This window comes from Zootoca vivipara, chromosome 9 (genome assembly GCF_963506605.1).
Source record: "Zootoca vivipara chromosome 9, rZooViv1.1, whole genome shotgun sequence".
Classification (NCBI taxonomy): Eukaryota; Metazoa; Chordata; class Lepidosauria; order Squamata; family Lacertidae; genus Zootoca; species Zootoca vivipara.
Genome location: NC_083284.1, coordinates 29,143,090 through 29,157,047, shown reverse-complemented (window position 1 = coordinate 29,157,047; position 13,958 = coordinate 29,143,090). Strand labels below are relative to the sequence as shown.

Below are 13,958 nucleotides of genomic sequence, written 5' to 3'. Positions count from 1 at the left end.
CCCTGGCTATAACATTTTAGTTTGCTTGAAGGAGTTCAGAAGCTTTGGGCAAGTCTTTTTCATTGAGCAGAATACTTTTGGACCCATGTTGACATTCACATTGGGTCTGAAGGCACTTTTTAGCGATGTGTGTGAAAATGTCCTGAAAATGTTAATATGCTTTATTTTCTACAGTCCCTGGCAAATCGAGTCGAAATCCTTCTCAACCTGTCCTCCCTCATCCCCAAATACTGTATATCGTTTTAGAACTAAATTTAAGAAAATGAGGTGATGAAAAATATCAGAAGCGCTTTGGAAACCATCAAGACCAGCAAGGTTCTTGGATGGGTTTGAAAAAGATAAATTGCTTTAAGAAATCCCTAATATTAAAATGTTTCATTCCTTTAGGATGTTCTGGACCCCCGGCCTACCCGGCAGCGAGTTGTTATATCAAATCCAAAGCTCAAGCAAAGTCCAAAGAGCAGGAAACACAGTCCAGGGTCACTCCAAGTCTGAAATCCAGGAGTGTCCAGTCAAACGCAAAGCACAGTCCCGTAAAAGTCCAGGAGTATCCCAGTCAAAGTCCAGCAACACGGGCAGTTAAGCAGATCCAGCACCTCAGTTCTGCTGCCCTTCTGTACTTTGCCTGCTGATTGCAGCATCTGGCCTTGATGAGGTAGGTGACCCTCACCTGTTTCAAGCCAACTTCAGCTGAGGAATCACACACCTCCTCTCAGAGCTAATGACTCCCAGCTGGCCAGCTAGCGAGCAGAGCTGTGGTGTTTTTTTTCTTACTATAATTTTTATTAAATTTTCTGTTTTTCATTTTAGAATATTCATTTACAACCTTAAAATATCAGTGACTTCCCTTCTTCTCTTTCCATGGTTCATTTTGCATAACATAAATCCCTGCATATTTTACATAAACCATTCAGTAGTCGATTATTACATCCATCAAAACTTATTTACACAGCTGATTTTATCTTAACGCTGCCAACGTTTTCAAATGTACACATTTCCCCCCCCCCATATATTCAATAAACATTTCCCAATCTTCTTTAAATGTATGTTCTTCTTGTTCTCTTATTTTATATGTTAGGTCCGCAAGCTGCACATATTCCATCAGTTTAAATTGCCATTCTTCTTTAGTTGGGACCTTGCTCGTTTTCCATTTTGGGGCTAACAAAACACGGGCTGTAGTACATAACCTGTTTTGACACCTGGGAATTTCCATCTAAATTATCCCCAACAAAAAGGACATTTTTTAAAAAAAATACTTTTAAACCTTTTTTTCCAAATCATTATGAATTACAGTATTTCCCAATACTCTTTTACAGGTCTACCACATATGGGAGCTGGGCTGCGGTTCTTGCCTGTCTCAGCCCCCTGGAGCGTCCCTACGCCTCAGAGCCTGCTGTGTTTCGTGCAGACAGGGGGCCCTTTGGCGATGGGTCCAGCAGCTCTGGTTCCTGTGCACTGACCCCAATCTCCTCTTCATCCTCCATCACCCTGAGAGCCCTTCCTTCTCCAGTCCCAGCTACACCCCTTGTCAAGACCCCCTTCCTCCTCCCCGTCGACTTGCCAGTTCATGACACAGGATTCCCAGAGGGTATTCTGATTTGTTATCTAGCTCCTTGGATTAGTTGGCTAGGCCAATGTTCTGTATCTCCAAGGGGAGGCAGGTCCTCACCCATCCAGATTGGTTCTACACCAGGCTTCCTCAACCTCGGCCCTCCAGATGTTTTGAGACTACAATTCCCATCATCCCTGACCACTGGGTCCTGCTAGCTAGGGATCATGGGAGTTGTAGGCCAAAAACATCTAGAGGGCCGAGGTTGAGGAAGCCTGTTCTACACAGCGACAGGGAAGCAAGGTCCTTATGGGAGCTCTAGGGCTCACTACATTTTGCCACTTAATTCACTCCGGGCCAGAGGGGGTGGGATTAAGTGGCAAATTCTCCCTCCTCCTCATTCCTCTAGACTTCGAGGGAGATGTACTCTCTGTTCCTTCAGTAAGTCCAGACTTAGCACTAAGCTGTAGGGGGCCATGGGTGCAAGTTTGCGTCTGAGACTTGCAGCTTCTTCCGACTTGTTTGCTTCATTGTAAATGACTATTAAGGAAGGTGTCACAGCACAGCCAACTATCTGTAGGCAAATCCCATGAATGCTTTGGGCGAAATGCTGATCACACTGAATTTAGTGTTAACAGTTTTATCATTATTTGCCTGCCTGCCTCACTCTCAGCACTCCTATGATAACATTTTTAATAATAATAATAATAATAATAATAATAATAATAATAATAATAATAATAATAAAAAGACCAGCATGTTTACATTAATTTTTATTCCAAGTATAACAAAACTTAAAATGATTTAGCACTATAGCAATCACGGTTCCATAAATTATATACATATAGAATTTATACAATCTACATTGACAAGAAAAAAGCCATTCAGGGAATCACATTATCCAAAAGGGTTTTTTTGTGTTATGGCAAATAAAAGTTATGAAAATTCACAGTTAATCTGTAGCTTAGAGATGCAAAATATTGCACATAATACAATTGTGAATGCTAAACAGCAGCTTTACAGTTTTCTTCACAAACATTGGTCATGCAGTGCTAGACTGAATGCAAAATGGCATCATGTACACCACGGTAAACAGTTATTCACAACGTCAATCAAGTTTTAAATAAAGTAGCAAAAAACTGCTGGGTTCTTTCAGTTGCCATGTTAATTTAGTGATCTTCTTTGTCTTTTCCTTTCCTTTCTTTCTCATCCTGTAGTGCAGTGCCAAGCTTCTTGATAAGAACTGACAGAACTTTGTCCAGTGGGTCCATGACCCCACGCTGAAGCCATTTAGGAATAGTAGTTCTTGCATGATGGAAGCCTAGCTTCTGAAGTATGTAGTCAACACCTACTGGGTCAATTTTTCTTCCAGTCCAGGAGATTAATCTAAAAGTTAAAATACATTAGCATTGTCAATATCTGAACAAGCAAATGAAATAAACATGACCACTGAGAAGGGGAGAGGGGGAAAAATAGGGTGTGGGGAACAGAATGAAGTGGCTGAAATGCTCAATAGAAGCACTCCCCACTGCAATGTAAGGTTCCCTTGCTTCTCTCTCACTATGTAGAACCAATCTGGAAGACTGGGAACATCCCAATTTCCCTGCAAACAGAATGACTAATTTACCTGAGTGTGGGCTCCAGATGCCATGTATTGCAGATAAATTCTCTCCAATCCACAGTAGTGTAAGTAATACTTTCTTCTGCTCCTTTCTCAGCAGAGCTCTCATCAAGTACACTGATGGGGCTTTTCTGTCCCGGCCGACTTGAAAAAATACGAGGTGGAAAGATGGCTAGAAAAGGGTATAAACAGTAAGGCGTAGATATTAGATTTCTTTAAAATGCAGATTGAATTGTTAATGTAATGACCAAAGATGTTCCTAATTATAATTAAATTTCTATATTGCCCTTCACTCGAAGAACACAGGGTGGTTTACAATATATAAATAAAAGCAATATAATTACAAGGCATGTTTACATATAGCAGGGGTGGCCAACTCCCGAGAGACTGCAATCTACTTTCAAAATTATAATCTGGCAGTGATGTACCACCGTTTTTGGGGGGTTCAGGTCAAAGTTGTTGACTCACTGGCCAGATAACAGCCTCTGTTTCTAAACTCTGGCTTCCCTTCTGAAACGATAGAGGCTGGCACAGGGAGAGGGGGTGGGGCTGGAAGGGGGCCAGCGATCGACTGTGATCTACAAAAACCTCGCAGGGATCGACCAGTAGATCATGATCAACGTGTTGGGACATCCCTGACATATAGTATCTGTAGTTACAAAAATGCTCATTTTAATGTGCTAGGCTTAATTAACAATTTGTGAAGTGTACCATTTCCAAACTATCCCGAAATTGATCTACATACCTTTCTCTTTTTCTTTAAGATAAGCCGATACCATGTCATGCAGAAACATTATCAATTCAGCATCCATAGTTACACATATGTGATCAGTGAATTCTGTAACTACACTGCACTCCACTTTTGGCTTAGCACTGGGATCTGTAAAAAAATGTTATAATTTTGGCAGAGGTGATTTGCATGCAGTCTTTTAATGGCAAATGTTAAAATGTGGTAGTATTTAAAAAGTGCTAATAATTTGCAGCGTGATCTTAAAGTAAAAATCCTACTGATCCATTTGGCATCTCTCCTTGGCGAGGCAGGTACACACTGGCTTCAAGATGATATTACAACTACTGCTCTGCACCACATCTCCAAACAGAAGTCCAAAACCAGGGGTGGGAAACTGGATTTGGCTAGTGGACCAGATTGTTATCTCTCCTGCCCTTCGGAGGTTGAGTTTGACAAGTGGGGTGGAGACACCCATCTGATATTTGGGTTTTCAGAAGCCGCTTTCAAAGCGTTATCTTGGCCCGGTGTTTTGTACATGGCTTTGCAGGCCCCACTGATCAACTTATTGGTGATGCCAGCAAACCTCCTTTTTACCTAACCCCGCCCCAGATGCAATGTATGATGTCAGGTGTAGTGCAGGTAACTGTAGTTTGGATGAAATGGCCTTACAGGTCAAATGAGAAGCTCTAGTGAGCCTAATTAGGCCCACAGACCAGAAGTTCTAAATAGGATGCTAGTGCAGCGCAACCGGTGTCAATGGAGCCCATTAAATAGTATATTGCCATTGCTTGTGGGATCAGAGAGACTGCAGACTTACTACTTTCTTTTCTTCTGTCCTTTGGATTAAACCAGGCATAGCCAAACTTGGCCCTCCAGATGTTTTGGGACTACAACTCCCATCATCCCTAGCTAACAGGACCATCAAGAATGATGGGAATTGTAGTCCCAAAACATATGGAGGGCCAAGTTTGGCCATGCCTGGGTTAAACAGTTAGGACTGATCTAATTTTCCAGCTATTGAACAGGATCACTAAATGATCTTCATCACAAACAGTTTATATGTTTAATACTTTTATGACAGATTATCTCAGATTTTGAATAATGCTCAGTTATCTTTTCACAAGGTATGAATTAGGTTTGTAGTTCAGAAGGAATAACACATCACACTTTACCTTGTAATAAAGGTTCCTGTGGTTGTTGAACGTGAATAGATTTAAAGTCGAGCTGCATCCTTGGTAATGCAAAGATAGTTTCAGTCTCATGATTGTAACTGGAACCTCCTCTGAATCCGCTTAACAAGCTAGAGCTTTTCACTGTTGTGCTGTTCTCTGGGTTATTTGCATCAACATTTCGGAGAAGGTTCAACTCTGCAAATACAAAGAAAGTGGAGCTATGTTTTGATTTTACTGGGCTTCGAACTGTTATCACTGCTACTCACAGATCATTTCAGATACTATAACTGAAATTAATTCAGCATAGTTCTGCTGAACTCTGTAGTCCTTTGTGGTTAGTATGCTGCTGCCCCACTCTCTTTCGCTTTGAATTGTAAATTCATGCAATTCCACCAGCAATAACCAGATCAGCAAGCAGAAATGTTGTAGAAGTAAAGGCCTCACCTTCATTCCTTGTGGCTGTAACATAATTGAACCACTCTTTCACACTTGCCACGCCATGTGGTGGGTTTTCATGGCGCCTCCTTGTGATCTTGGTGATGGTTGCCATTGGACTTTCCAGGGCTCCACATGGCTTTGTGACCATAGTATTGTGACCCAAATGGAAGTCCAGTGTTTGCACAACATAGGTAGAATGTTCACTAGAACCTGGAGGGGTGGGGGGTGGTTTAAAAACAAGGTTATTTGCTTACTGATCATGTTGAATGTAATTTTTAACAAAACAAAGTGTGGTTTGCATAATTGCAGAGCATGTATGCAATAATAGGAAGTAGAGAAAAACTCCCACCATGTATAGTATCAGATACTGGATTTAATTTGGTATTTTCCTTTGTCTGTAGACTCTTGTCAGTATATAGATATGCAATCACTAGCCTCATAGAATACCAGACTGTCACAACCACAATTCATCTAGCTAGCTTCAGGGAGTCATGGAAAAAACCTCTCCCGTTCCTGAGTAGTCATTAGGTTATAAATTCATTGGTCTCATAATTCCACATGCAACCAAGCTTTGGCCCAAGAGGTCAGTCCAGAGTATGAAGTTGTCCAGCCCAAATCTATGCACTTAATGCACTTGTAGAATTTACAACTTAAAAGGATAAAAATATCTATAAACAGAAAGCAGAAATAAGTTTTGATACCTTCTTGCCAAATTTTTTGTGCTTCTGTCCAAAAGGCAATGTTAGGTTCTTCAAGATGAAACAGAGCCCATGATTTTGAACGAAAATTAGGTCCATGGAAACATGCCAATGTCATGTGATTTCCATGCAGGCTCATAGAGCCTCCGAACTGCATTCCATCTTCCGGTAAAGGAATCTGAAATAAGGATATGTGGCACCCTGACACCACCTTTAAAACTCCTGGCCAATGACGATGATGTGCTGCATCCAGTACTGTGGGGAAAAGCACACAGAAGAAACAGTAGCATTAATATCTACTTAATAGAATCTCTCTCTAGGGAAGCTAAAACCTCTGAGCCTATCTAGAGATATACACATCAATTACAAATACATAGGTCAGGCTCTTCCAAAGCTGAGGGTACATTTATTGCAGAGAGATCAGCAGCAATGGTATGAATGGATTCTTGAAACTAAGTATGTAGATTTATAAAACTTAGATCACCCCAATATATAAACATGGAAAGAGTTATACTACTAAATAAAAACATGCATCTCAATAGCATTTTAAAATGATGTTTAAAAAATGCATGATGTGAAAAACCACAAGAACATGGACTAAAGTCTTTTGAGGTGAAGTTCCATTTTCTTTTACCCAAACGGAAGTAGCTTGAAGTACAAAGTACTTCTAAACATCTAATCTACACCTGCATCAAAAATGAAGGCATAAAGAATGAGCACGCGCTTTACAACTCTGCATACCACTTCACTTTCTCATACACTAGTACTCTGCATAACAATTCACTCTCTTAAGACACTACACTGGTAGTCTGCCCAAAATAAAGTATTATTTTGATTGAGCAGTACGGCTCTTTTGTTGCAAAGTGCTTGCTCATCTTTTGTGCCTTGCAATGCTGATGTAAGTAGATTAGATGTTTAGAAGTACTTTGTGCTTCAAAACTCCTTCCGTTTGTAGAAAAGAAAAATGAGTTTTCACCTCAAAGGACTTAAGTTCTTCTCACAGCAGGATATATATATATATATATATATATATATATATATATATATATATATATATATATTAACACACACATTTAAAAATAGAGATGTTTTTGAGATACACATTTCCGGGCTTGGAGATACAAGGTTTGTAGGCTCATAATACTCACAACTAATACAAGGTGAGCGTTACAAATTCTCCTATGCTTTGTATTTTAATCCAATTAAAATAATTCTACTTCCCTCCACTGTCCCAACAAGCCCTGAATTAGTAGCCTTTGGTTAACCTATACTAATTCCCAGGACTGCACCCGGCATGCTGCTATGCAAGAAGCCTCTGGGCCGTATAGTTTTTATCAAGGACTTCTAACATCAGGGGAAAAGAGATCGCCCAGTCACTTGCTACCACATTATCAGTAGTAGCCAGGTTGGGGTGGGAGATGCTTAAAAAATGTGTCAGCCTATGAATTGGAGACTTGCTTAGTGGGTGGGCTGCCCCATCAAGCAGAGCTATTTCCTGATTCTTAGGAAACAGCTTGTATTATTCCAAGCCAACCTGGCAGAGGGACTTCTCGGTAGTGGAGCCCGCCCTCTCATCAGATGTCAAGGAAATAAACAACGATCTGACTTTTAGAAGACATCTGAAGGCAGCCCTGTTTAGGGAAGTTTTTAATGTTTGATTCTGTTTTTAATATTCTGTTGGGAGCCTCCCAGAGTGGCTGGGAAAACCCAGCCAGATGGGTTGGGTATAAAGAATAAATTATTATCATTATCATTATCATTATTATAAGCTGGGTAGGAGTTGCTGACAACATCACATTTTTGAGACTTTGGATGTTGCAATACTTTAACCCCTAGTTAAATTATTAAACATTGTTCAAGCGTATCATGAAATCGGAATATAAAACTTTTAATTACAAAATGGGCTAAAACACTTTCAATACATACATTGCTGGTGTGAGCTTTTCTCTGCAACATGGACCACACTTTTTGGGGGAAGATAAGGAACAGGTCCCCATGTAGACAAAGCTCTCTTGCTGGTATCAAACTGCTGAGTAAAGAATTCTTGGAGCTTCATTCCTATTTTGATGAGGTCAGGTGTGGTTGATCGGGAAATCATTACTTGAAAAATATCCCACTTCAAATCTCCATGGACAAATATCTCACTGAAACATTGAAATGAGATAATATCCCTTGTGAATTCATTTTGTTTTACTTGGTTATAATGAGAGGATAGTCAATGTATATAAATGTAGCAACTACAGTAGAAATGGTATAACAGCTTAAGAAGGCAATTTTTTAAAATAGCTTTGATTAGAAACCATACGAGCAGAAATGTACACCATTAGATATGGCAAGAAACCTTACCTTTTATCAGTTATACTGGATTCAAAAGTATTGTAGAGATTAACTTTCCATTCATCCTGCAGTTTAAGGTCTGCATTACTGAAAATGCCCATTAGGATACTGGATCCCATGTAATCAACACGTGCTTCAGTAGAACCCATGGTAATCTGAATTTTGTGATTTGGCTGCTGATTGGGATGTTCTGAAATGTGAGCTAAAAAACAACATTTGCATTATATGGGAACAAGATAGTATCTGGCCCGCCTCTCTCCCATGGTTTGCCAATACACCGCCCAATCCATGTCATAAGATTTGAAGTCTCTCCCAGCTCCAGATGACAATAGGCGAGTGGATCACTTGCAATATGAGAGAACTGGGTTGCTTGAACAGCTGCTTTTCTGTAGCACACCTGCTCTCTACTTTCAGCAAACTTTCTAGGGGGCATGGGCAACTGACAGTTTCCTGCTATTAAGAACTGAAATGTGCCACAGAATTCAGCTCAAGATTTGAACAGCACAGCGGAAGCTAGAAACCGCCGGGCAAAAACGGGACACAATCTAGCCAAAGTTGTGCATTTCTAAGACCCAGTACCTCCAACGAGAGAGGTTTTAATAACAGGCTAACGTTCACATTAAAAGCCATTCAACTTCTATGGTTTCTCTGAGGCTGGATTATAGCCTTTCTCTGTCAAGGAAAAGTATATGTAAAAATCAAAACAAATGATTGACTTATTGTGTGCATGCACACATACAGACAGACAGACAGACACACACACTGACATTCCAACTTACCCACCATCTCCAAGGCATTAACATCTATGGTACCTCCAACCACTCCACCTCTAGAATCCAAATGTGACCTTCCAAGACCGACTGACATGCTAATTTCCCGATCTCTATTACTGCCCACAGATAAACGGCCCTGGCTTTTCAAACCACTAGTAGTCCACCTTACACAGGGACAAAAATGAGAAAAACACATTGTATGCCATCTCTGCCTCTCATATGTCAAAAATAAAAGTTGGAAAAAGCATTTAAAACTATAGAAGTAATTGACGTATTATGGAAAATGTTCATATTTTTTATCATACATGGGCATAACAAAAAACAAGGAAAGTTGAGTGCCTAAATTTAAATTTTAAAAAGGAAATATATTTATGGCACTAGATGAAAGAAATGTTTCTCTTTTTTTCTTTTTTACTGGCAAGGTTAACATGTTTAATTAGAGAAAATCACCCCCCCTTCAAAACGCAATGACATTTAATACAGACACAAAATGAGAATATAAAAAAGAATATAAGAAGAGAAAAAAAGAGAAAGGAAAAAAAATACTATACATTTCATATATGTAAATGCCAAATCATATTTACTGAAAATTAGCTAAAAAAGACTTCCAAATATTTTCATTTACTATAATGCACAGTCTCCAATTAACTTAATTATTTTCGTATGCCCAAACATAATATCATTTCCACCTTTTATTTACAAGAATCACTCTAGTTCTGCCAGGAGATTCTTATTCTTACAATAATTTTTTAGATATTCCTTAAATATTCTCCATTCTTTATATACATTCTGTTTCGATTGATCTCTTACTCTCCCTGTCAATGGGAGAAATGTTTCAAGCATCTCACTTAGACCACTAGAAGAAAAGGTCACACGCACATACACACATATTTAAAAGATTTGTTTTGATTACAGGAATCAGAAATTTACTTACGTAGTATTTCCCATTACATTGCTCATGTTCATTTGGACATTTAATTGCTTCAAATTCATAACAAACACAACCAGTGTTTCCCATGGTGTCACTTGCTGACTTCCAACTTTGTTTGATTTATTAAATGGAGTTGATGTTTTTGAGACAGTATCTAGAATAAAACATCACCAGACTTTGTAAATTTAATATTAAAAAGTAATAATGACATGCCAGTTTTAGATACGATTTGTTTCCAGTACCGTGTGAATTTTCAGTAGCGGTGATGACATCATGGGGGGGGGATTTCTTACAATTATATATTTGTATGATCTTGTGGAGCATCTCTACACCAACTCCAGCAGGCGCTAAAAGCAAAGAGTTGTCATGCAGAAATAGTCCACCCGACTTGTATCAATTTCCAAATTTGGCTTCAAAGGAACGGCTAACATGACGTCATCTCTCAGTGGCTGATAATAGTGGCATGATGGTTGTCATAGCTGATTAAATTCTTGCATGCTAAGATTACAATCACTATAAATCTGAATGATATAGGGCATGATCCAAAGGCTTTCTTACACAGTAGCATGCGAATTAAAGCAGTAAAAGTAAAGAATGATATTCGTACCTCTCTGGGGAACTGAAGAGTCTGACACACTCCTGGATCTTGAAACAGCAGGTGACTTTAAGTTATGTGCTACTGTTCCAGGTGACATATTGCTGTTTGTGCTGTGCTCATTGAAAACATTAGGAGACTGAGCCATGTGGGTAAATGAGGCGGACTGGCTTGGCTGCTCCCAGGTTCTACAGTATGCTTTTCGCGATGATTCAGGAGACATGTGCTGGTTTACTCCTTCAACAGAATCTGGTGTCCCGGGGCCAGATGCTACTGAGAAATAAAATAAAGCATACGTTACCATTCTTTGCACTGAATGGAAGGTTATTATTAGCCAAAAGCAAATGCTATCAGATTGTCAAAGCATGCGTTTCTCCAGTGTGACCCTATTTTTTTTATCAGCCCATCCTATATCAAATTCATCACAGTTGCAAGATACATAAATTAATTAATTACTAAGAGCGGGATCCAATAGTGCACCAGGGTGTGTGCACAGAAGTCAACTCCCCCCCCCCGCAAACCTGCTCTAGAGGGTCCCCCAAGCTCCCAGGGCAGATCTTGGGTATGTGTGATGGGGCAGAGCAGGGTGGAGAGAAAGCCCCATTAGTACAAATCAAAGTATGTTGTGCAACCGGGACTCCATACTTGGATATAAGCTTAAGAGTGAACCCTGTTCTTAAAAAAGTTCAGATTCAAGGCCAAGACCAATCATACATATATTAAACGCACCTTCGCTGCTTACTTCCATCACAGTCCAGACCCCAACACAAAAAATGTTCACAATATTAACTAATCATATTGTTGAAATACAGCAAATAAAATAAAAATGAGCAAAGTATGAGACCTAAAAATTCTCTACATTGCAATGTGGATTTTGTTTTTTATCACTCACCTGGGAGATTTATTGTTTGGTCCCCGAGAAAGAGGCGTCTTGCAATACTCCTCCTGTACCAGGCTCTTGGAAATGCTAAAATCTCACTTAGTCTCCTCATGTCATATTTAAAGGAAGCAGATCCTATATCACACACAGCTAATAAAAGAATTAAAAAAAATAAGTATAAAACTGGATGTGGAACAATATGCTCCGAAGTGATTTTCTCCTTTTAAAGAAAGTTTAGCTAATTATATTTACATAGTATATTTACATATTGCTTCACACAACCAGAGGCATCCCAAAATGATTTACAATAATAAAACACATAAGAAATGCAATGAAATAATAAAATACTAAACAGCTTGTTCAATAAAATACTAAAAGTGTTGGTAACAGTATGAAGAAAAAGCCATCTTAAACAGCACAAAATAGCTACACTTTCCAGAGTTTCTCCAGCAGCCACCAAACACCAACAGCCACCAAAAGCCTAACCATCAGTGCTGCCCAACTGCCCGGGAGAAAGGTTAGCCATACATGTGGCAGGGGAAAAATATGTAAAGGTTCTGATCCTTTTCCCATCCCAAACAAGGAGGATGCCAAACAACACAGTTTTCAAGTTTTTCCATTGGATATTGATGTTTCACCCTGGGTAAATCCCCTGCTCTGATCAGAAGCTCAATTTATCTGAATCTGTGGGAATTCCAAGAGGTCTGGCAAGTTGGATTTGGTTTCACTGTCTTTTCGTTATCCAGACAACTAAGTGAGAGCATAAAGATGGTGGGGAGGGGATGTTAGCTGCTGAACAGGCTGTAGCCCAGAGTGGTTTGAAGGGCTCTGGATTCTATTACATGGTGATAATTCAGATTTCACATTGGTGCCAAGTGAAATAGTTGAGATGAAGCCCATAATTCATTCATGAATTATTTATCAATGTATTATCTCTATCATGAAGACTAGGGCTTTACCCAATCACATCTTGAAGACCCACATGTTTAGGGCCTAATTATATTGGTTTCAACTATAACATATTGCAGACAAATATTAGCCTTAGCCTTATGAGTTGTAAACTGTTCACACGTTTTCTTCTTTTAAAAATCATGCTTGAATGGGGCTTGAAATAAAAATTAATTCAAGCAAAATGTTCAAAGGCAAACCCGGGTCTTGTCTGCATTTTCAGCATCTTAGCAGAACGTCTCATGAACAGGAAGTGTAACTCTAAACAATCAGGACCTTTCCTGTCTGCAACACAGATAACTGTAGATTTCACAGAATTTCACAGAACCCATAAATACAACCATGATGCATGATAGACTAGGTCCAACATTAAACAAGACTGATAAATACCAGATATGTTTATTAATGTAGTATCCATTTTGCTTGCAGATTTGCTTGCAGACATGCTCTCAAAAAAGGTAGCACCTCCTGATCGCCTTATTCTTGAAAGGCTAACTTTTACAAACTCCAGGTTGATGCTCAACGAATCTTTACGACCAGTAACTGATGAGGGTTCTTCATCTACATTTCCTGAAACCATAAGGAACAACATAGCAGTTGGCACTTGTTTTGAAGGACCCCAAGTTGTTCTTACTAGTGCCTACAGATTTCAGCTTAGCACAAAAAGACATGGGCACTTTGGGTTGTGCAACACAAACTGTTGGTAAAAGCAGCTATTTATCTCGTTTGTTCTTTAAAAAAATTGTAAAAATCAGCTAGGAAAGATTTTGCATTTGCTAGTGGAAAGAACACTAACACACCCATGAACTCTATGAAATGCATACACAGAAAACTGGATCGTTAATGTGCAGTACGTTCACATGTCCATGGAGTTTGCTTGGCAGGGATACTGGAGTGGCTTGCTGGTTCCTGCTGCAGGTGGATCACGTTTAATCAAAACTCTCCACTATGACCTGACCATCTTGGATGGCCCTGAACGGCATAGCTCATAGCTTCTCTGAGTTATTCAAGCCCCTTCGCCACGACAAGGCAGTGATCCATGAAGGATCCTATCCATTCTTAAGGAAATCAGCCCTGAGTGCTCACTGGAGGGACAGATCCTGAAGCTGAGGCCCTAATACTTTGGCCACGTCATGAGAAGAGAAGACTCCCTGGAAAAAGACCCTGATGTTGGGAAAGGTGGAGGGCACAAGGAGAAGGGGACGGCAGAGGACAGTGTTCTCGAAGCTACTAACATGAGTCTGACCAAACTGCGGGAGGCAGTGGAAGACAGGAGTGCCTGGCGT

The 13,958-nt window shown here is 39.7% G+C and overlaps 1 protein-coding gene across 10 annotated transcripts in view; it reads right to left on the bottom strand.

Annotated features, from left to right (window-relative positions):
• Positions 1-2,309: 2,309 nt before the first annotated feature.
• BLTP1 (bridge-like lipid transfer protein family member 1) overlaps positions 2,310-13,958 on the bottom strand; it is a 117,830-nt gene continuing 106,181 nt past the window's right edge. For 7 of the 10 annotated variants that reach the window (XM_035114174.2, XM_035114179.2, XM_035114180.2 and 4 more), the window contains 13 exons: positions 13,063-13,242; positions 11,737-11,874; positions 10,857-11,117; positions 10,253-10,403; positions 9,325-9,482; positions 8,555-8,747; positions 8,135-8,352; positions 6,212-6,463; positions 5,517-5,720; positions 5,073-5,267; positions 3,916-4,050; positions 3,177-3,342; positions 2,310-2,935 (listed from right to left, as the gene is read on the bottom strand). In XM_035114174.2, the coding sequence (XP_034970065.1) occupies positions 2,719-2,935; positions 3,177-3,342; positions 3,916-4,050; positions 5,073-5,267; positions 5,517-5,720; positions 6,212-6,463; positions 8,135-8,352; positions 8,555-8,747; positions 9,325-9,482; positions 10,253-10,403; positions 10,857-11,117; positions 11,737-11,874; positions 13,063-13,242 (2,468 nt within the window). In that variant the 3' untranslated portion in view covers positions 2,310-2,718. The remainder of the gene's footprint in view (positions 2,936-3,176; positions 3,343-3,915; positions 4,051-5,072; positions 5,268-5,516; positions 5,721-6,211; positions 6,464-8,134; positions 8,353-8,554; positions 8,748-9,324; positions 9,483-10,252; positions 10,404-10,856; positions 11,118-11,736; positions 11,875-13,062; positions 13,243-13,958) is intronic. The other 3 variants (XM_035114176.2, XM_035114183.2, XM_035114185.2) reach the window with 1 other exon arrangement.